At 51.9% G+C, this 23773-nt stretch overlaps 1 protein-coding gene across 2 annotated transcripts in view; it reads left to right on the top strand.

The window, feature by feature from the left end:
- The first annotated feature begins 14179 nt into the window (after window positions 1-14179).
- ITGA3 (integrin subunit alpha 3) overlaps window positions 14180-23773 on the top strand; it is a 28501-nt gene continuing 18907 nt past the window's right edge. For both annotated transcript variants that reach the window (XM_027974691.2, XM_060395541.1), the window contains exons 1-3: window positions 14180-14728; window positions 21919-22046; window positions 22373-22449. In XM_027974691.2, coding sequence (XP_027830492.1) covers window positions 14523-14728; window positions 21919-22046; window positions 22373-22449 — 411 coding nt within the window. In that variant the 5' untranslated portion in view covers window positions 14180-14522. The remainder of the gene's footprint in view (window positions 14729-21918; window positions 22047-22372; window positions 22450-23773) is intronic.

The following is a 23773-nucleotide window of genomic DNA, read 5'->3' as shown; positions in this document are numbered from 1 at the left end:
ATGGGCAAGATGACCATTCATCTGATCATCAGTTCAGATGACCATTATATCTACTACTGTGGGCAAGAATCCCTTAGAAGGAAAGGAGTACCCCACATAGTCAACAAAAGAATATGAAATGCAGTACTTGGGTGCAACCTCAAAAAACAACAGAATGATCTCGGTTTTTTTCCAAGGCAAACCATTCAACATCACAGTAATCCAAGTCTATGCCCCAACCACTGATGCCAAAGAAGGTGAAGCTGACCAGTTGTACAAAGACCTATGACACCTTCTAGAGCTAACACCAAAAAAAAAAGATATCCTTTTCATCATAGGGGATTGAAATGTAAAATAAGAAAGTCAAGAGATACCTGGAGTAACAGGTAAGCTTGGCCTTGGAGTGCAAAATGAAGAAGGGCAAAGGCAAACAAGAGTTTTGTCAAGAAAACATGCTGGACATAGCAGATACCTTCTTCCAATGACAAAAGAGATGACTCTACCCATGGACATCACCAGATGGTCAATACCAAAATCAGGCTGATATTCTTTGCAGCCAAAGATGGAGAAGCTCTGCTGCTGTTGCTGCTAAGTCGCTTCAGTCGTGTCTGACTCTGTGCGACCCCATAGACGGCAGCCCACCAGTCTCCGCCATCCCTGGGATTCTCTAGGCAAGAACACTGGAGTGGGTTGCCATTTCCTTCTCCAGGAGAAGCTCTATCAGTCAGCAAAAACAAGATCTGGAGCTGACTGTGGCCCAGATCGTGAGTCCTATTGCAAAATTCAGGCTTCGATTGAAGAAAATAGAGAAAACCACTAGGCCATTCAGGTATGACTTAAACCAAATTCCTATGATTATACAGTGGAGGTGATGGATAGACTCAAGGGATTAGATCTGGTAGACAGAGTGCCTGAAAGACTATGGAAGGAAGTTCGTAACATTGTACAAGAGGCAGTGACCAAAATCATCAGAGAAAGATACATAAGAATGCGAAGTGGTTGTCTGATGAGGCAGCAACGGAGAAAGGGAAAAATATATGCAACTGAATGTAGAGTTCCAGAGAATAGCAAGGAGAGATAAGGCCTTCTTAATAGAACAATGCAACGAAATAGAGGAAAACAACAGAGTGGGAAAGACTAGAGATTTCTTCAAAAAAATTGGAGATATCAAGGGAACATGTCATGCAAGGATGGGCACAATTGAGGACAGAAATGTTAAGGACCTAAGAGAAGCAGAAGAGATTAAGAAAAGGTGGTAAGAATACACTGAAGAACTGTATAAGAAAGGTCTTAATGACTCAATAACCATGATGGTGTGGTCACTCACATAGAGCCAGATATCCTGGAGTGTGAAGTCAAGTGGGCCTTAGGAAGAATCATTATAAACAAAGCTAGCAGGGTGATGGAATTCCAGCTGAGCTATTTAAAATTTTAAAAGACGATGTTGTTGAAATGCTGCACTCAATGTGTCAGCAAATTTAGAAAACTCAGCAGTGGTCATAGGACTGGAAAAGGTCAGTTTTCATTCCAATCCCAAAGAAGTACAATGCCAAAGAATGTTCAAACTAATGTAGAATTGTGTTCATTTCACATGCTAGTAAGGTTATGCTCAAAATCCTTCAAGCTAGACTTCAACAGTATGTGATCCAAGAAATTCCAGATGTACAAGCTGGGTTTAGAAAAGGCAAAAGAACCAGGGATCAAATTGCCAACATTTGTTGGATCATAAAGAAAACAAGGGAATTCCAGAAAAACATCTACTTCTGTTTCAATGACTACACTAATGCCTTTGACTGTGTAGATCACGACAAACTATGGAAAATTCTTAGAGAGATGGGAATATGTCTCCTGAGAAATCTGTATGCAGGTCAAGAAGCAACAGTTAGAACCGGACATGGAACAACAGACTGGTTCAAAATTGGGAAAGAAGTATGACAAGGCTGCATATTAGCACTTTGCTTATTTAACTTCCATGCAGAGTACCTCATGCAAAATGCTAGGCTGGATAAATCACAAGCTAGAATCAAGATAGGTGGGAGAAATGGCAACAACCTCAGATACGCAGATGATACCTCTCTAACGGCAGAAAGTCAATAGGAACTAAAGAGTCTCTTGCTGAGGGTGAAAGAGAGGAGTGAAAAAGCTGGCTTGAAGTTCAGCATTCAAAAAACAAAGATCATAGCATCTGGTTCTATCACGTCATGACAAATGGAAGGGGGAAAAAGCAGAAGCAGTGGCAGATTTCATTTTCTTGGGCTCCGAAACCACTGCGGATGGTGACTGTAGCCACTGAATTAAAAGATGCTTGCTCCTTGGAAGAAAAGCTATGACAAACCTGTGTTAGTCGCTCAGTCTTGTCCGACTCTTTGTGACCCCATGGACTATAGACCACCATGTTCCTCTGTCCATGGAATTCTCCAGGTAAGACTACTGGAGTGGGTTGCCATTCCTTTCTCCAGGGATCTTCCCAACCCAGGGATCGAACCTGGGTCTCCTGCATTGTAGGCAGATTCTTTATCTACTGAGCCACCACGGACAGTATATAGAAAATGACAAACCTAGACAGTGTATTGAAAAGCAGAGACATCATTTTGCTGAAAAGGTCCGTATAGTCAAAGCTATGGTTTTTCCAGTAGTCATGTATGCATGTGAGAGTTGGACCATAATGAAGGCTGAGTGCCAAGGAATTGATGCTTTTGAACTGCGGTGTTGGAGAAGACTCTTGAGAGACCCTTGGACTGCAAGGAGATCCAACCAGTCAATCCTAAAGGAAATCAGTCTTGAATACTCATTGGAAGAACTGATGCTAAAGCTCCAATATTTTGGTCACCGATGCAAAGAACTGACTCATCGGAAAAGATCCTGATTCTGGGAAAGATTGAAGACAAAAGAAGAAGGGGGTGGCAGAGGATGAGATGGTTAGATAGCACCACTGACTCGATGGACATGAATATGAGCAAACTCTGGGAGATAGTGGAGGACAGAGGAGCCTGGCATGCTGCAGTCCATGGGGTCCAAAGAGTGGGACACGACTTAGCAACTGAACAACAACAATGCATTTTGTTGAAATGCCAAGTTATCTAATGGGTAAAAGAATTAATAGAACTGCACTGACAGAGCTGGAAGGGCCTCAGGCTTCCTGGAATGTGCGGTACACTTGAGGATAACAACCCGATCTGATGGACATGGAGCTCTGTGACATACCCAAGGTCACAAGGTAGGGCAGAAACCAGGTCAGGACCAGGTCTCTTCCCCTCCCGGCAGTAGCTCTGACACCATGCCTGCTGTGTCTCCAGTCAGCACACATTTACTGAGGTCCTTCTCTATGCCAGGCCCTAGTCTGAGCTCCATCTGGGGCAAAGAGAACAAGACCCCCGGGACCTGGTCCTGCCTCTTTCCCTGGACACAGTGGGGCTTAGGCCTGATGGGGCTCCTCCCGGGTTTCAAGGGCTATCCCCTGGGCTCCGACTCAGCTTTCCCTGCTCCTTTGGAGGAAGCACTGTGAATGGGAGGTGACAGGCCGTCAAAGGCACAGTGCTGGCGGGGAGGAAGGGCCCCAGGTCCAGTTCATTTCCTGGCACCCTTGTTTGCCGTGTGCCCTTGACTTCCGGTGGCTGTTTCCGCCCCACCCATAGCCTCCCTGGCTGAGTGGGCAGCTGGCCTGGGACTGGAATTCTCCCGCCATCCTCAGTTTGAGCTGTCTCTCGGCTGGGCAGTCCCCCAAAGCCCAGTAGAGCCAGATGAGAATCCTGCTCTCTCTTTCAGCTGCATGACCTTGGGCCTGTCACTTTGCTAGGCTGGGCCTTTGCTTGCTCTTCTGGAAAAGGGGATGATGAGACTGACCTCACAGGTCTGTCATGAAGAATAAAGGATGTGCTATACATAAGGGGCCTGGCACAGTGAGACTTCCAGTACAAAATATTGTCCCTTTTCTCAGCCTAGCTGTCTCCAGTTTTCTCCTCCAGGAAGGCTTCCAGAATACTCCCTTCCCCCTGTGTCCTCATCCCTGTGTTGGGGTCCCAGTCTGAGCCCTGGGGAAAGCCAATCAGGCTCCTCTATGATGGAGGTGCTATGATGGGGTTCCCCAGATGCTGTTACCTCCACAATCTCTCAAGTGTCCATTTCCCCCATACTGATGTGTCCACGTACCATAAGGAATGGGGCTGAAGGGGACCCACGGAGAATTTCAAGTGTTTTTCAATGTACCTGTTCAATTCAATGCACATTACTGATCTCCACGCCAAGCAGAGTACTGTGGCAAGAGCTTTTGGCAGGGTGGAAAGAGAGGGGGCCTGAGCTTGACTTTTCCTGGAGGACTGAGCTGTAGAGGGAGAGATAGCCACTGCCTCCCCACTCCCATCCCAATTAAAAAATAATATTTATTGAGTTATTACTATGTGATAGGCACTGTACAAGTTCTCTTTTACTCTCCATAATGATGCTATGGTTAGGGTGCAATTTGTAATTCAATCTTACAAATACAGAAATTGAGGCACAAAGAGCTTAAGCAACTCCACTCAAGTGAGTAAGTGGCATCTGGCCAAATGTGACAAACACTGGATCAGAGAGAGAAACACGGTTATGCTGGAGCAGAAAGCATCCAGTGAGATCCAGGGAGCTTGGGAAGACAATGGGTTTTGGTTGGTTTTGAAGGAAGGGGAACTGTCCATGGGCAGGAGGAGGCTGGAGCACCGCCTACAGGCAAGGGCCTCAAGAACGGGGTGAGCAGGCATTTGGGAGATGCAGATCTGCCTGGCAGCTGGGCTGTGTGGGGAGGACAGGCATGTGGAGGACAAGGGCAGAAGGTAAGCAGGACAGTCACGGGGGACCTCAAGACCCCGCTGAGGACCTGGGCTTGGGTTTGGTTCTGCAAGGCATCTGAGGTAGGGTGTGGAGTGGGGTCAGATCAGAGGAGAGGTGGAGGGCTTCCTGGGGCTAGGTGATGGTTGTCTAGGAAGAGAGAAGGGAAAGGCACGGTGGGTGGCCCGCTGTCAGCTGCTCCCCATGTATGATCAGTTACCCTTCCAACAGTCCCTAGAGATGGGCATGATCATCACCCCTTTGCAAATAAACTGAGGCTCAGAGCTGTCCAGAGGTGGGTTAGAGGTGAGTAACATTGGGGTAGGGGTAAGGGCCCCCTCCCTGGGGTGGGGCCAGGGCCCAAACCATGCTTCCCCAGTAGTGGCAAGGGTGGGTGTGTAGTGCTCTGAGGTCTTCTCAGAGTGTCTGTGGGTACAGAGAGGAGGGTGATTATGGAATGAATGAGGTAGGGCCTCTGGGATTACAACTGGGGTCACCAAGAGCTAGAACCCAGGGGGCTGGAAGGAAGGAAGGACAGAGCTGAGGGGCTGGAGCCCAGGGTGCAGGTGATGGGAGACCTAGTGGGTTGGGACCCCAGGGACTACCCTCAGTGAGCTTGCTTTGGGCCCAGGCTGACCATTGGAACCAGGCTGACAGGGCCTGATCCATAGCAAAGCTCAGGCTAGTGCTCCTGAGGAAAGGCGCTGGAGAATTTTCCTCTGCAAACCTTGGTGTCACTTCTGGACTCTGGCCTTCTTGTCTATCTCCAGCTCTGTCCTGGGGCCTTGGGCAGATTGCCAGCCAGACCTGCATCTCCACTTAGGAGGCCCTAGAGGTTCCCCAGACTCACTGGTTGTCCTTGTTGTGGATCCCACCCATGACCCCTGCCTCCCACAGCCACCAGCTCCTTCCTGCCCACACTCCTTGCCCAAACATCTCACAAATCTACAGTAAGGCAGCTCCTCACCCCTTGTCATTTCCAACCCCACGTCTGCCCACAGATGGGTCTCCCTGACTCCAAACCAGAGGAAGCTTTTGACTCCACAAAGCCTGACAGCTTACTCCAAAGCATGAACCTGTCATTTCCCTTCAGTTCCAAGGGAGGCAAGCTGAAGCCCAGACTCCAGGCTCTAGTGCTTTCCTGGGCGTGTCCCTTACAGCCAGCTGTGCTTGTGATTGCTGCCCACAGCCCTACCTACTGCATATCTGTGCCCCCTCCCGCCACACTTCTGGCTCTTCCCTTCCCACCCCCACCCTCAAGTTCCCTTCTCCCTTCCTGTAGTAGGCTGTGTTCTCACCCTACCTCAGAGCTACATCTGTCAGCGGCGAGGCCCAGGGCAGCTCTGTCATTAAGGGAGTGGTCTTGACATCCTCCAAGTTCCATCAGTTTCCTTCCCTCAGATGAGCCCCTGACATCCAGGACAATCCTCCAGAGGCAGAAGGCTACATCTCTCAGGGAGTGTTTTACAGGAAAGTAAAATCTCCTTCATCGTTGACCTCATCATGCCAACACTTAACTGAAGAGGGCAGCGTCAGGGCCTGTCTGGAACCCCTGCCTGCCCCGCCCACCCCCACTAAATCATTCTTTGTCCCAACTCTTCCCTCAGCACCCTTTCCTCCCTCTCCCCACCCTCCTGGCTGCCTGAGTCATTTATAACCCAGGGCCCTTGTTTTTGTGGGTGATGCTGTAATATCCGGCCTTATCCCTGCCAAAGAGTCCGCCTGCTCCCCTGTCAGGTAAGGCTCCCTTGTATTTCAACAGGAACCTTCAGGAGATAGGCCTAAAGCCACAGGAGGGTTGCCCAAAGGTGAGAATTTCTGTGATCCTGGCAGGAAAGGAGAAGGCCATGAGGAGGAGGAGGAAATTCTGCTGCCTCTCAGATCAGACTCCAGACAGGTACCCTGCTTTGCACATCAGACTCTGGGTCCTGAGAGCAGGCTTGCGTCTCCCTCCTCAGTCTACCCTGTAATCTACTCTTTAGCTCGCTGAAACTTGCAAGCAGATTTCAAGTCGGCACTCACCAGCCCCACAGACCTTCTTGCCACTGCTGGCCGCTCCAGGGTGAGGTTAGAAGTGAGGGGCTTGGAGAGTTGGGGGGAGCGCTAGGATGAGGGGCGAGAGCTGGGAGGAGGCTACAACCTGTGTTACTCAGGGTCTGGCCTGAGTATAATCACACTAGAAGCCCAGCCTACAAGTCCAGAGAGGCAGGGAGGAGGAAGTGAGTCAGTAGGCATAGCCATTCATGCCTCAGAGTTCTGACTTTCCTTTTCAACCCACTGAGCCAAGACATTTGTCCCAGCATGATCCCATGGTGGGGGAGGGGCAGGGAGCAAGAGGGTATTTATGAGACAGAGCTGGCCTCTCACTCACTTCTACTAGGTTCCCTTTGTTAGGGTCATAAAGAATATGTGGCCAATTCATATGTGTCTGAATTCAGACATGCTATGGTTGAAGATCTACTGAGTGTGAGGGACTGTCGTGGGTGCTGGAAATACAGGTGTAACTGACATTGAGCACAACTATCAGTGAGATACTTCTGGGTCCCAGTTCTGCTGTTTTTCAACGAACCTCTGAGTCTGGTATCTTTATGTTCAAATTATAGTGAGGAGACTAAGAGGTGGAGAGACCTGTCCAAGGTCATAGTCCTATCCCATCACAGAGCCTCTTGATGAAAGTGAAAGAGGAGTGTGAAAAAGTTGGCTTAAAACTCAACATTCAGAAAACTAAGATCATGGCATCTGGTCCCATCACTTCCTAGCAAATAGATGAGGGAAAAATGGAAACAGTGACAGACTTTATTTACTTTGACTCCAAAATCACTGCAGATGGTGACTGCAACCATGAAATTAAAAGACGCTTGTTCCTTGGAAGAAAAGTTATGACCAACATAGACAGCATATTAAAAAGCAGAGACATTACTTTGCCAACAAAGGTCCATCTAGTCAGAGCTATGGTGTTTCCAGTAGTCATGTATGGATGTGAGAGTTGGACCATAAAGAAAGCTGAGCGCCAAAGAATTGATGCTTTTAAACTGTGTTGTTGGAGAAGACTCTTAAGAGTCCCTTGGACTGCAAGGAGGTCCAACCAGTCCATCCTAAAGGAAATCAGTCCTGAATATTCATTGCAAGGGCTGATGCTGAAGCTGAAGCTCCAATACTCTGGACACCAGATGCAAAGAACTGAGTAATTGGAAAAGACCCTGATGCTGGGAAAGATTGAAGGCAGGAGGAAAAGGGGACGACAGAGGATGAGATGGTTGGATGGCACCATCGACTCAATGGACATGAGTTTGAGCAAGTTCCGGGAGTTGGTGATGGACAGGGAGGCCTGGCGTGCTGCAGTCCATGGGGCTGCAAAGAGTCAGACATGACTGAGCAGCTGAACCGAACTGATAGTCCTATCCGTCTATAACCACGATGAGCCCAGCCTACAAGTCAGTACAAGGTCTGGAAGATGCAGAAATGATTACATCTCTGTGTGTGTGTGTGTGTGTGTGTGTACTCAGGGTACAAGGGGGCAGGAGTGAAGGAATACAGTGAAAATTCATGAAAGATTTTGAAGAACAAGTGGAGATTTTCCAAGTGGACAAGGGAATATGGGGTATTCCAAGCAGAGGGCTCAGCTTGTGCAAAGATCAAGCGGCACAGACCAGCCTTGGAGTGTCCATGGAATCCTGCTGGGGGTGAGGCATTGAGATAGAGGTTGTTATAGAGAAGCAGGCGGTGAGGACAAGGGGAAGGTGCTGAGCAAGATCTGGACACTCAGAATCTGGGAAACCTGTGGGTGGCCAGCTGGAGGTGGTTGACAAGAGCTGAACATCAAGGCTGGGGCCTGGAGGCACTTGGGTGGGGGTCATCAGCAGGGAAGGGAATGCTAATACACAAATAGTGATGTGGGGAGGCAGAGGGAGGAGCAAGAACAGAAGCCCAGGGTGGGCTGAGGAGTCTTGCAAAGGGGGTGAGGTGCTGGGAAGAGACAGAGAGGAAGGAGGACCAGGAGAGGGCGAAGAGGGAGGTCACCAGGGTTCCTGCTGCCACCCCAGAGGGGTTAGGGGCAAAGAACCAAAGACTACTACTGGGTGTGCCCCTCAGAGGAGGCTGGTGCCCAAGGAGATAAGGTTCCAGTGAGGGCAGAATCCCTACTTCAGGGACGTGACTTCTAAGCTGTAGAGACTTAGAAGAACAGAAGGCAGCCAAGATGATTGGGGCATGGGGAAAGCAGGGTGCCTGGTATCTTGGGTACCTGAGTGCCTCGGGCATCTCAGTATTTTCAGCTGTAAAGTGGGTGACATCTCCACCTCATAAAGCTATTAGAAGATATACATAAAGGGCTGGCTACATAGTAGGTGCTCAGTAAACATTAGCTCCCTTTCTGAATCCAAATGTACATAAAACATTCAGAGACAAATAGTCACATAGGCAAACATGTATAATGCGTAAGGGATGACATGCACAGACACGTTCCAACCTACATGTGTGTAGGAATGCTCCGAAGACAACCACACACACACGGCCCTCCACCCCTAGCAGAATCTCTAGGACGTTAGTAGGAGTGGGAGGGGGTTGTAGAGGAAGCCCGGTACCTGTCCAGATTTCACACCTGAGCACAGAACTCTGCCAATAAGAAGGCATCTCCCCACGGGGGCTGGTGACTCAGCTCAGCTGGGGCCACCAAGTGGCCTCTCAAACTTGAAGGGGCCACTTTGGCATGAAGTAGAGATGCTGTAGAGCCCACCCAAGTCCTAAACTCCCAGTCAGAAGGCCTAGGCCATGGGGGACAGCAAGGGAACCATGGAGAGGGTCAGAGGAACTGGAAAGGCGAAGCAGTTGGCCAGCACAGAACTTTCCTGATGTCTGGGGCCTACTCACCAGGCCCCTGTGGGGGTCACTCTAGTCTTTCCTTCCGCTACCCCCTGCATAACACCCCCCTACACACACCTTTACCTAAGTCCAAGTTAGATCAGCGCCTTGGGGCCTTCTCACTCACTCCCTCCCTCCTTCTGCCCCTTTTCATCCCACTTCACCTACTGCCCAAATTATTACAGCTACCCTCCCAGCCCAGTTCCTCCTGGCAATGCCAACTTCATGCTATAGCCAGAATGTTCTTTCTAACAACCCTCCATTGTTCCATAATCACCAGCCCTAAAATATAATGTGATGTGGATCTAGCCTCTTAAAATCTGAGAGCTTTCAGAATGTGAGGCCAGATGAAACTCTGGCCACTTGAAGATGCTCTCATTCATTTTTGAGCCTCTGGAGGTTCTCAGCTCTGTGCCAGGACATAGCAGGTTGTCAGTGAATGCTTGAGACTGACAGATTCTGAGCCAAAGACGTTTCTTGGCCTGGGTGCCTGTTCTGCCCCCATATCTGGGTCATAGGAGAAAGGAAGTCTGATAAACCCATTCATGCTTCACTGCTTCCCTCTCCCTCCCCAGTAATTTGCATTTTCAATTCAAGTCAGAGACAGAGACCTGAGGCTTAGTTCAATAGCTGAGATTTGGTCCACTTAGTTCAACAAATACTAGGAGCCTTGGGACACAGGGATGTCAGGTGAGGAATAATAAGGGATTTCTTCCAGCTCTTTCATTTCATAGATGGGGAAACTGAGGTCTGGAGGACTTGACTTCTAAGCTGTAGTGTCCTGGAAGAACAGAAGGCAGCCAAGATGATTGGGGCATGGGAGAAGCAGGGTGCCTGGTGGAGGTACCTTGGGCATCTCAGTATTTTCAGCTGTAAAGTGGGTGACATCTCCACCTCATAAGGCTATTAGAAGATATACATAAACGGGTGGCTACACAGTAGGTGCTCAGTAAACATTAGCTCCCTTTCTGAATTCAAATCTACATAAAACATTCAGAAACAAATAGTCACATAGGCAACACGTAACTTGTACAAGGTGAGAGGGCAGAAGATGGCCTGCATTCAGCCCCTTTGGCACCACAGTTCTACTCCATCCATCTCTCTCCATCTACATGCTGACTTTCCTGTGAGAAATGAGGGAGCAAGTGGTGTGGTCTGGGGATCTGAGAGAGTGAGATGGGGACAAGCGGAGTGTTGCATGGGGCGGGATGCAGAGGAAAGCTGGTATGAACACATACATGGAATAAATGGAAGGTCCTTTACTGCATCTGATGTTTTCATATTACAACTGGGAAAACTGTACCCCAAGCTAAGCCCTGACTCTTCTCTTTCCTCTCTCTTGAGGCACCCTCTTGCTAGTCCTTTCTTTCTCACTCGTCCAGATATTCCTCCTCCAGGAAGCCTCTCTCGTGCTACAGCAGAACCCACAGTTTCTATGTTGTCGTGGTCACCCACAGAGACAGATGGACCCCCATCCAAGATTTGGTTCAGCGTCAAGACTGATGATGTCACACGCACGCCAAGACGGAATGAAAAGTTTTATTATTTACATAATTGAGGTCTCTGGAGAAACAGTGCCGGCTTCTCAAGCAGGTCCAAAATGGCTTGAGAGAGGGAGGAAAGGAGACTGGCCAGGGTTTTTACTGTGGTGAGGGAGTGAGGTTGGGGGAGCATTTGTGAGGAAAGAGGCTTGCATGGTTCAAACCTCCCATGGACACCAAAGGAGGCAGCACAACACTCAGGCTGAAGAAGGAGAGGGGACAGCTGACGCGGTGTCAGCAGTCAGACATCAAAATATGGTCTCAAACTCCTCATTACACATGCTGTTCTCTGGGTCAACATCTCTAGTGGCTCCCTTCTCTACAGGGAAGAGTTGGCCTGATAAAGTCAACTGAGGGATGAGATGAGGCTGTGGATGATAATGCCACTGGACTGTGGATTTCTCTTTCCGCATCTCTCCAGCCCAGAGATCCTTCCAGTCCCTCCATCTCTCCACCTTCATTCCATCTCCCCCAGATCTGTCTGCTGTGCTGTGCTCAGTCATGTCCGACTCTTTGCAACCCCATGGACTGTTGCCTGCCAGGCTTCTCTGTCTGTGGGGATTCTCCAGGCAAGAATACTAGAGTGGGTTGCCATGCCCTCCTCCAGGGGATCTTCCCGATCCAGGAACTGAACCAGGGTCTCCTGCATTGCAGGTGGATTCTTTACCAGCTGAGCTACCAGGGAAGCCTCCAGATTCGTTAGCTTGGGCCCTCCCCCTACCAGATGCCCCCTGCTCCCACTTCCACATTCCCTCTGGAAACTCCCCCACAGTGGAAAAACCATCCCTCATCCCTTTCCTGCTCCCAAGCCTGGGATCGGACATGCTGGGCATTCCTGTTTGGGATGGCCAAAGAGATAACACCTGGCATGGAGCCCATGTGTCATGACAGAACTCTCAAAGCTGTTTCAGGCGGGACCCCTGTCCACACTGAGTGTCCACCCTGGCCCCTGGGTTCCTGGTCCTGGCTGTTTCCCCTTCTCCAAGAATTAGGTGGAGGACCCAGAAGCCAACTGGAAGGACAGCAAGGTAACTGTTCAATCCAGATCAGCTTCCCATTCCTTAGTCCCACATCTCCTAACTCCTGGAGGCTCTGGGCCACAAAGCGGCCTGTGGAGAGAGGCTGGACACCTCTGAGAGTCACAGCTTGGGAAGAAATGCTGCTCCAAGGGCAGACAGGGACAAGTGTCCTCTCCCCAAACACTTTAGAGAAACGCTGCTATCACAGCTGCTTTTGTTCAAGCGTGTCTGGCTTTCCAACCAACATCTGCCTGGAATTTGTCTCTTAAAGACACAGCTGTGGCCAGTGGCCTCCAGTTCTAGCTCTGGCCTCCCATGAGTTGTGCGACCTTGGACATCTAGTTTTCTCCTTAAGTTGAATGAGGGCAAATGACAATGAAATGAGAGTCTGTAGGTGAAAGGATTCATAAAAAGAAGTTCAGCTTGAGTCCCTTCCCATGCTCTGAATCTAATTTTGTACTCTGAATTCTTTATCCTTTTCCTTAAAGAGGGCTTCAAATTGTACAAGCTTCAGGCCCCACCAAACCTAGTTGTGCCCTGTGTATGGTTTGAATGTTAATTATAAGCACAAGTGGTCACGAAGGGCTCTAGGGTCAGAAAGCATAGGATTAAAATCCAAGTTGCGTAGCCTTCAAGTTGCTTAACCTCACTGAGCCTCAGTTTTCTCACCTTACAACAGAGATAACACCTGAAAGATTGTTGTGAGGATTTAATTTACTAATATTTGTAAAGCAGGTAGCATAGTTTACACTGCCCAAACACTACAATATAGTGATCTTATTACCATAAACTCTCAGAGATAGGGGCTCTAAAATGAACTTTGAGAAGTAAGCTCTGAAGAATGAACTGCTGTACCACAGTAAGAAAACTCCTTAAGCCTAGAAAAAAGAATGCTCCGGGGAAATGGGTCTTTGTGCTGCAACAAAAGAAATCTGAGTTAGACTCAAGAAAACAGAGTGATCTCTTCAAGTTTCCATTTAGTTAGATTCTTCTGCAGAGAACCAGATCTTTGGACTCCGCCTACCTAACTGAACCTGGTGCCACCCACGACATACCTGTCGGGGCTGAAGTCCCTGCCCAGTCTCCAAACACTCAGTTAGAGCCTGGGTGGGAGGAAGGGACTTTCGGGATTCTGCTGGGCTGGGGCCTGAAGGCAAGGGTGGATCAGAAATGGGTACAGTCTGAGCCTAGCTCCCTGGCTACGGAGGCACTCTAAAGAGAAGGGACTTCTTTCTACACCGACTGGATATGCATGATACAGTAGATGTCAGAGGGCGTAGCCCGTGGGGGAAAACGCTGTCGTTGCCAATTTTAATTAGCGATGCTTGGTTATTACCACTGCTAAATATCTGAATTTGCGAGACCATTCCCCGCCCGGGTCAAAGTGGGTGGGAACAAGTGGGTAAGAGAAAAAAAATCCTGACAAGAAAGGTGAAGGGGCTGGGTACCAGGAAGAACGCTCAGAGACCGCTAACCTCTCAGGGACTCAGCGCGGCGGAGGAGAGCAGAGCCTTCCAGCCGGTGGCTTGCGGATATTGGTTCCCAGATGCGCCAATGCCGGGACTCTCCAGCCGGACCCACAGAGGTGGCCGCGCCCGGAACGGCCTTTCCAGCGGCCGCAGCAAAGCAGCGGGACAAATCCCACCCCCGGCCCCGCCCGTCCAATCCATCTTGCTCGGAAAGCGACGCTTCTCTGGAGGAGCAAGGGGAGGGGAGGGGAAATCCAAGCTTTTGGGGTCTCCCGACAGGTGTTTGAGGGAGAGGGCGGAGCCGGCTCAGGAAGGATGAGGGAGGGGCGGTGCTGCCCCTTTAAGAGGCGGCGGCCGAGCCGGGACCTTTTCCCTTTCCCCGGAAGGAAAGCTTAGCCCTGGCTGGGCGCGCAAGGTGGGGAGGTGCGGGGCTGGGCGTGGGGAGGCGGGGCGCGTGCGGGGGGACACCCCTCCTTCCTGTCTTCCTTGCGGTGGACTGGTCTGCTTGCTCAGATCCGCCGCCGAACCCGGATCGGAGGCGACTGTGCGGTCAAGTGGGCGCGGCCGGTGCGAGCTGAGGGGCAGGGTGCCCAGGACAGGGGGGCGGTGACCCGGGACAGCGCAGGCGGGAGAATAGACCCGCGGACCTCCGAGGGAAATCTGAGCGTTCAGACCGTGAGCGGATGTAAAATTGACCAAGTCTGGGGGCCAGAAACTGAGCAGCGCTGCGGGGCTTAACTACGTGGCCGGCGGGAGCGTTCTTCGGTGGCGCGGCGGAGCAGGTGAACAGGTCCTCGCTCCCAGCTCCACGCCCTCACTCGCTCTCGCCAGGGGCCAGGTTCCCGCCGGCAGCCATGGGCCCCGGCCCCAGCCGCGCCGCCGGCGTCCTACGCCCGTTGCTCGGCATGCTCGCCTTGATGGTGGCCGCAAGCAACCGCGCCGCCTCCGCCTTCAACCTGGACACCCGATTCCTGGTGGTGAAGGAGGCCGGGAACCCGGGCAGCCTCTTCGGTTACTCGGTCGCCCTCCATCGGCAGACAGAGCGACAGCAGCGCTACCTGTAAGTGAAACTGGCCGGAGTGGGGTGGGAGGGAGAGTGTGCGCACAGGATGCGGATCTCAAGCTGAGTCCGAGCCCTAGGGCCCGGTGGCTTCCAGGCTCGCAGGCCGTCCGCTTTGGGGAGCGAAGATTGAGAGGGCGGGGACCCAGGCAGCTCTCCTGCTGCCGAAGCTTGGCGGGAAATGAGGGATTGGAAGTGGGATGGGGGCAGTAATCATTTGCAAGTGCCGTCCTGGCCAGAACCTGTTTAGACTCAGCCCCTCAGCCTTTTAAACCTCTGTTGATAATAGAAGTGGAGTCCCCGTTTCCTGAGACCCCTCCCATTCAGTGAACCGGGAATTTAGTGTACCGAATGCCTCTTCTCTCCAGGGCTGGGAACTGGGGAAAACTGCAAGATAAACGCCTTTCCCCTTTCCGGGGAAGAACCTACGGGCATATGCATTTAAACCCGCCCCCACCTCACACTTAGTGTGTGGCCCCGCCAGCCACACCCTGCGTGCGCAGAACCAGACTGGAGGGCCTTCTCAAGTGCTTGGTGGTTGGAGAGAGAGGTGAGGGCGAAGTCTGGGTGGCTGGAGCTGTCCAGGCGCTCCTTCAGACCCCTTGAGGATGCAGAAGTAGCAGTGAGAGGAGGAGCTGTCTCAACTCCCCCAGGGTTTCCTGCACCCCACCCCCACCCCCGGCAGTGATGCCCTCCCACTAGACGTCTCAGTCTCCTCGCATTCCACGGATTCATGTTGAATCTTCAACCCTGAGTGTGTTTGTTTTGGTTTCAGGAGGGAAATAGTGTTTTTCTCTTCTGGTCTCCTTCGCCAACAGCTGCAAGGAGAAGGAGGGGAAAGAGCTAGAGAGGGAAGAGAGAGGGGAAGGAGACACATCCAGCTGCTTATGTTGTGCCCCCCACCCTATGTCATGCCCAGAGGGGCATGTCCAAGTTTGAGAAGTTTCTCTGCGTGGGCTCAGTGTGCTGAGGTTGGCAGGTGGAGGAAAAGGGCAGCTGGGGAAGGTGAGGCTGTCCAGGAGGGAAGGCTGTTTAGGACAGCTCAGGCAGGCCTTCTTTGGGCTCTTCTGTTTGACTGAGATGTCAAACTCTGCTGGGCAAGAGGACAGGATCAGATAAAGGGTGTGTTGAAACCTTGCCCAATTCTGGCTGGAACCTGCAGAAACTTGAGGAAGCTGGAATGTCCAAAGTCCAGACTCTGCCTCAGCCTTGGCCCCTGCCCTGCTGGCCCAGCCCCTGTCCAGTCTACCTGCCTACTTGGCCTCAATTCCATCTGGCTTCTGCAGAGGTTAGGGCCACCACACCCTTCCCAACCCAGCCCCAGCGGCTGCGGTCTGGCCTTAGCCAGTCCTCCATCTTTTGGAGACCCTAAGTGACCATCAGCTTAAGTTTCTATATTAGTGCTCTTTCTGCCCCAGCCCAGAAAAAGATTTTCATTGCAGAATCAACATAATATAAAGGAATGTAGTGTAAAGAGAACATCAGAAAAGCAAGGGTAGGTAATGGAAAGCTGGAGGAAATAATAGATTCCGTAATATGCAATACTCCCCCCGCCCCCACCTTTTTTTAATTTTTATTTTCTGCTATGTGACCTTAAGCAGGATATTTCCCTTTTCTGGACCCATTTTCCCGAGAAAGGGGTTCAGCTTGGATCTATATATGCCTTCCTGCCTCTGTTGGTCTATAAAAGGCAACTTACTAGTTTCCCATGTAGAATCTGTCACTAATACCTGACTCTTCACATATTAGGGCACTTTCTTCATGGAGGTAATAGTGAGGTTTTAAGGAGATGATTTGGGGTAAATACTGCATCAGCTGAGGGCTCTTGTGCTAACCAAGGGCCTCACTCAAGGTGACTTAGTGGAGGAGTCCTGCTTTTCTTCCTGGGCAGCTAGAGATGGCATTAGGCCTTTCAGGAGCCCAGAAGTTTCTAAAACTGATGAATCTCAGAGTGACAGGTAGTTCTGGGTGACTCATTTGGGTATCTTCAGTCTTTCCAGGGGTGATTCTACATCTTGGCTCATCTCCTCATCTCACTGAATTCTGCCCCATGACCCTTAGGGAGAACCAGCTGGGCCAGCTGGGCTTCGCTGCAGCCAGCTGTGTAGCCAGATGTAAACAGCTGCCTGAGTACACAGCTCAGGGGAACCAGCAAGTCAAGTGGCAGTCTTATATTCTGTTAGCTTCAAAGTCCCTTTGGAAAATGGGGGAGGGTTCATGATCCTGAACAAAGTCTGAGCCTGGAGTTCCTTGCAGATTTTCAGGAGCTACAGGGACCCTGGAAAGTGTATGCAAAGTCATGCATGTCGGTGCATTGTTCTGGAGCCAGGAGGGGGGGAAAAGCATAGTTTTCATTATATTCTCAATGAAGGCCTTATTGTAGTAATGGTTAAAAATGAAGATGTGTCTTTGTTCCCCATCACCTTCATCTCTAGACTGAGGTTCCATGCCCGCAATATCAGAGGCTTACTCTAACTGCAGCCCCAATTGCCCAGTCTCTGGAATCTCCAGTTTCCTGGTGATCAGGAGCAGGGCAGGGAAGGGGAGAGGACCAGGGTGCTTTGGGCTTCTTAGTGAGATGCTTCCTCTGGGGAAGCAGAGGGACTATTCCTCTGGGAGATGGTCACGGACCTCCCCTGCTTTCCTCCGGTACCTGTTCTGTCATTTCTTCCTGGGAATCCAGGTGTCCTGGGTAGGTGACCTGACCTTGTAGACTATGGGAGATACCCTGGGGCCTTTGCTTGGAAATGAGGGTGTTTGGGAAGCCTGGGGCAGGGGGTGGCCACAGCTCCTGGAAGATGAGGTCATACCTGAGGTAGACAGGAACCAGGCTTACTTGTTCTCCTAAAACATGTTTCCTTGGGTAGGGCAGGCACCTGGCAGCCTGCAAGGCTCGTGCCAGAGGAAATGGGCAGAGCAGCTGTGGCTGCAAGCAGAAGGCCTGGATCCGTGGTGTCCTTTTTCTCTGGCTTTCTCCAATGACCACGCCAGGCCAAGGTGCTTAAAACTGGATGGGAGGTAGGGGCAGCCTGATCTTGTAGAAAATGAAGTGTAAAGGGCTTGGTCAGAACTAACAGCAAGAGGGATTGAGGTTAGATGACATGAAAAATGCCCTAAGGGATCAGATGTGGGAAAAAAATACTAAGGAGCCAGAGAAAGGGAGAAGAAATGAGACAAACAGTCTTGTTCTTTATTACTGGAGGCTTGAGCAAGGCCTCTTTCTCCTGTCCTCTCTCATTCTCTCATTTCCCCAGCTTGGTGTTGGGATTCTAGGCTGAGTCACCAGAGCGGAAAGGGGACTGGGGGCAGCTGGGGAGGACGAAGAGGCTGCAGTTTCAGCTAACACAGGAGTGGCCTCTGGGGACATGGCTAATTCAGGCAGAGGGTTGGCACAGAGCTGGGATTCAGGCATCAGAGAGCTGCCCCCTACCCCACTGCCCCCGACCCCACCCAAGCACTCAAAGCTGGAGTGGGACCCTCCCTAACTGGCTTTCTGGCCAAAGGAGTAAGGCATGGGGGCCCATGGCCTGAGTGTTGGACTCGCTGGCCCCTCAGTGTTAATTCAAGTCTTTCCACTGGGGCCACCCCAGTGCCTGCCTGAGGTGATGAGTCTGGGAAGTTGAATCTTACGGGCTGTTTCTCTGAACATCATCCTGCCCCAGATGCCCCAGGGAGACTTCTCTGGGGTGAACTGACTGGTGCCCTGACACCCCTGGGCCCTGTTCCCCAGCCTCCTTTGATTCTGTTGCTTTCTACTTGGCTGCTGCATTAGCTTTGATCTGCCCCAGGAAGAGTGGGGGGGAGTGGCAGGAGTGAGAAAGGGCTTCTCTGGATTTGGAGCCCAGGGGCCTCTACAAAGGCCAGGAGGGGCTGTCTGGCTGGAGCCAAAAAGTAGGGTGAAGAGGCAGCTGTTTGAACGCCCTTGAGAGGTCATTTTACTCATCCTGGAGGGGCACCAGCTCCCACCCAGCCCAGCCTGACTCTAGGAGAAAGGCCGTCCAATCTCCTTTCTCCCTTGCTGCAAGAGCTGAACAAAGTATCCTGCCTTGTATCCCACTTCTGACCGCTGCTGGGAGGGTGACCTCAGTGGTGGTCTGGGAGGGATCAGCTTCTGATCTGATCTGATCTGGACCAGATCCAACAGCAGGAGCAGTGTGCTCATTTGCTTAGTAACTTATATTCATTTACAACAGCAACAAAAAGATCTTTCCCACCCTCTGGATTTTCCCACACCTGACTGTGGATGGAGGAAGCTGGACCCGGCCCTCTGCACACCCTCCTTCCCCCTTCTATTCCCAGTCCTCTGGCTGTGGATCCATGGGATCCTGGGCTGGGAGCCAGAGGGCCTTAAAGGGCCTCTAAACAGGCCAAGTAGGAGCTAAAAATACTCCAGGGAGGTGGGGGGAGCACCTTGTGGAATCTCTGGGGAGGGAGGGGCCTGGGATGCAGGGCTAGGGTTAGCGTCTTACCCCACTGCCCCTCGGTGGGCACAGGCTGGTGCAGGGTGAGAGTGGAAAGGGTATAGGTAGTAAGGGGTTTTATGTCAGTCCAATTGCTCTTCATGCCCAGCTCTGCCTTCTCTGTACCACAGGAGGCTAAGAGAAGGGGGTCCCTCAGGCCACTCCCTCTCAGATGAGGCTGCTGGGAGGGTGTGGCCACCTGCTCCTCAGCCATTCCAGCACTTAAGCTAGGGCCTGGAAAGCAGCAGGCATAGCAGTGCTTCCCTGGCACTGCTCACCCTGGAATGCAATCTGGGTTCTCCAGGGACCCCTGGCCCACTGAGGCCTGGACCCACCCCTTCAAGGTCGTTGTAGCCAACCCCCAGCTGCTACCTCCAGCCAGATCTGAGCTCCTACCCTCAAATGACTAGCTGCCAGTAGCCCATTGACCTGACTGATGGGCTGGTGTCTTTCAGCCCCAGAAGTGTTACTTCCACATTACCCTCTGCCCCATCCAAACACCTGAACTAGTCTGCCCAGTGCGCTCTGCTTTAGATGCCCTCATCTGGCAGGGCAGAAATTCCTGGGTCCCCAGAGCAAGGCCTGGGGGTGTGCTGGGGCCATCCTGGTGCCACAAGAAAGCAGAACCACCGTGCTCACATGGGCCTCGGCTTCATAGTCAGAAGGCCCTTCTAAAGAATGAACCCACTGTTCCCCCAACCATCCTGGAGGCTGGTGGGGCAGCTGCTGGCCCATTTTACAGATGAGGCACTCACGGCTCAGAGGGAAAGGAAATTGTCCATTGAGGCAGAACATACCTAGAACCAGACCCCTCAGCTCCAAGGCTGAAATATTCCTTTTCCACGGGCAGTAGCTCCCCGCTCTCACCTGTCAGGCACACAGGGGGCAGATGTCTACAGGTGGTGAGGCCATGAGCTCACTAGGTACCCACCTCAGCCCAGACCAAGGATGACTAACAGGGCCTGGCTGCCACGCTGGTCCCCTGCCAGCCCTTCTGTTGGAGTTGCCCGCCCTGCTTTGCACAGAGAAGCTGCACCCCTGCTCTCAGGAACTGTTCTCCAGGGTGAGGTCTGAGCTGAGTTGTGAGGTGCAGGCAGCGGTCCTTTCACGGTACCCCCAGGCAGCGCATTCCTGACACCCAGTGGGCGGAAGCACCCAGGCCCCGGCATGCCCAGGCCCGGCCCTGCTTAATCCCTGCCGCCCTCTCTCTCAGGTCCCAGGCAGGAGCTGCAGGCAGAGCTGTTGTTTTGCATATCCAGGCTCTAACAGGAGGCCTGGCGCCCCAGTTCTGGGCTGGGAGCCTCAGGAACCAGCATTGCCAGGGCAGATGGAGGAGTACCTGGGAGATGTCTGCCACCCAGGAGGCAGGGTCCAGCAGGATTGAGGAAGCGGTCTTGCCAGAATGTCCAAAGGCTGCTGACAGATGATGCTGGGAGAGCAAGGGGTGGTAGAGCTGGGTTCTCAAACCACGATGTGAATATTTGGGGTGTATGTTAAATATGTGGGTTCCAGGGCTCTACGCTCAGATTAAACTCAGGCTGTCTGTGGTGGGGGAAGGAATTTGCCTGTTGAACAAATATCACAGGGATTTTTTATTCTAGTGGTCCAGGAACTACCTTTTGAGAGAATATGTTAAGGCTGGTCACTTGCCTTCCTCTCCTCTAGTCACCTGTCTGGGATGGGATGCGCTGCTAGAGCCCTAAGAACCCTTGTAGGGACTTGCAGGTGGCATCCTTAAAGATGGGCTCCAGGCAGACTGGGGACAAAGTGACTGACAGTCCTCATCCACCCCCACTCTCATGCGCACCATTCTGCCCAAAGGGTCAGGTACCCAGCTCTCCTGCTGTCACCCCCATACCTCATAAATCTGTCTCAGTTTGGTAGAAAGGGGGCGAGAAGACACTCCAGGGTCCCTCAAGGACCCTGCTGACTCAGCTCACCCAGCTGTGGTTTGGGGTCATTTGTCCTTTCCTGCCCACATTCTTCAGACCACCCCAAGATCTAAGTCCTCCGATGGCTTAAAGAGGTGGGACCCAACTATCCACCCCTCCCTACCCCCTCACACATCCTTTCCCCGGATCTCTGGAAGTTTGAATCTTGTGCCAGGACAATGCCACCTTCTTCTTTTCCCATCTACCTTCATCTCAGAAGCCAAGCGTTCTTTCCCCAAACCAGATCTACTTATGTCAGTCAGATACCAAAACAGTCCTTCCAAACCCAGATCTCGCCATCTTTCTGCCTTGCTTAATATCCCTCCACAGCTTCCCTTCTCACCCTGCCCTCTTGTTCCTCCCCATGTTTCTGGCCTCCGGCTGTACCGAGGGCCTGGCAGATCCCTGAGTCACCCTCTTGCTCACAATTCCTGGCTCTTGCACATGTCAGACCTCAGCCTGCAGTGCCCCTCCTCCCCTTCTTTACCTGGTGAGCCCTGGGCAGCATCCTCAGACTCAGGCCAAGGTACTCTTCTATGGGCCTCCCTGATTGCCCCCATGCAGAGGCGGGGCTGCTTTGCTCCCTGCTTTCCTCTCACGAGGCACTGACCACAGGTGTCTGTCTCCTTGCCTGCCTTCCCCACCCTGGGCGCTCCTCGAGGGAGGGGCACAGAACCATTCGTCTCCTGCTCTTGGCCTGGCACAGAGCAGATGCTCGGTGCATGTACATCAAGCAGTGAGTTGTTTGAAGCAGGCTTTGGCAAGTGTGAGCCTGAGTCTACTACCTTCTTGCCCCCAGGCTCCTGGCTGGTGCCCCCCGGGACCTCGCTGTGCCTGATGGCTATACCAACCGGACTGGTGCTGTGTACCTGTGCCCACTCACTGCCCACAAGAATGACTGTGAGCGGGTGGACATCAAGGAGAAAAGTGAGAAGAGGGCTTAGGAACTGGTGCTGGGTCAGGAGCCGGGTGGAGGAGGTAGCACAGAGAGAATGACTAGAAGAGACAGAGGGCTCGGCTGGGCAGTGTCAAGTGCTTTCTTGCCCAGCTGGGAAGAGGGAGCCCTAGGGGAGAGTGGGACCAGATGGGATTTGTGGAGCTCAGACTGTGATGGGCTGGGGAAGGCAGGGAGGGAAGGTGGCCCTGCTGGAGTGGGAGATCTGGGAGGGACCAAACTCCTGCCCTCTGGAGGCTCTGGATGCCTAGACGATGGGGTGAGGTGCCCTGGCTCATGAGCCCTCTCATGCCCACAGGTAACCCTAACCACATCATTGAGGATATGTGGCTTGGCGTGACTGTGGCCAGCCAGGGCCCTGCGGGCAGAGTCCTGGTAAGTCGGGGCTCACCATGGATCCCCCTCCAGACATCTCCTTTCATCTCCCGGGAGCTGCAGAGGGAAGCAAAGGGCAGGAGAAGGGACCCTGGTGCATGAGCTTGCAAATGTCGATTTCTGCAGCTGTATGTCTCTGTGGACATGTGTGTCCTTTCATCCTGCACTTGTGGCAGGGGGATGGGGAGGGTGTCTGGCGCGCTCCCAAGGGCCAGCCTGGGTCCTTTCTGAATCACCCATTCCCCCCACCCTGGGGTGGGGGCGGTGCTCACCCTTTGTGGGAATGAGTCGAAGGGACTACGAGATGGAAAGGGCAGAGAGAGCCTCAGGCACTGTGGCCTGGACGCACTCCTTCCGAGGAGGCCAGCTGACGGAAGAAGCACAGCCCTTCTGCCCCAGCTCATCCGGCTTGGGTTGGGGGCCACTCCCTGCTGTCACTTGTCACCCCTAGCCTGCATTCATCAGTGCTGGCCCCTGGGATCTCAATTTTTGAGTCCCAGATCGACAATTTATTTTTCATTTTTAAATTCGTTTAACAGTTACATACAATGAATGTACAGATTTTAAGTTTCAGTTGCGTTTTGGCGAATTATAAACCCAAGTAATCAATGCCCATTAAAGAAATGGCATGCTTACATCACTTCAGACATGCACTCCTTTTCAGCCACTGTCACCCCCATAGTCATCACTGTTGTGATTTCTGTCACCTTTGAACACTGTTGTAAGCTCCGGGTTTGACCAGCTCACTGAAACACCGTTTCTAGTCTCTCATAAGGATGGTGGGTCCAGAGCTCCGCCTAAGTCAGTCTAGATCTTGGGTCCTTCCACAGCCTTCTACTTGCCCATCCTTTCATTCAGTTTGTTTTTAGTGAGCGTGTCCTGCGTGCCAACACTAGAAACTTCCCAGTGACTCGGCAACAAGAACTAGGTCTGGTTCTGGGTTTCATCTGGCCCCTGGCTGTTTTACAAATACCCTGTTCTTGTTGATTTGCCCAATAAACATTAATGGAGCGCCTCTCATGTGCCGGGAGAAGCTTTGAGAGAGAGAGCACAGTCTGGTGCTTAAGAGCTTGACTCCGGAGCCCGATAGCCTTGGATTGAGTATTCCCTGCCTCTCTCTGGATGTGAGGTTGCTTATTTCTCTGTGCCTCAGTGTCCTTATCTAAAATGAGGAAGTAATTATCCCTAGCCCTTAGAGCTGGTAGGAGGCTTAAGGGAATTAATATGCAAAAAGCTCAGACTTGTGTCTGGTGTATACTTACTAAGTAAGTAAGCACTCAGTAAGTATTAGCTACTGCTGCAGTGGTGGTGGTTGTTATTCTAA

This window comes from Ovis aries, chromosome 11 (assembly GCF_016772045.2).
Source record: "Ovis aries strain OAR_USU_Benz2616 breed Rambouillet chromosome 11, ARS-UI_Ramb_v3.0, whole genome shotgun sequence".
Lineage (NCBI taxonomy): Eukaryota > Metazoa > Chordata > Mammalia > Artiodactyla > Bovidae > Ovis > Ovis aries.
This window is presented reverse-complemented; position numbering and strand designations above follow the sequence as displayed.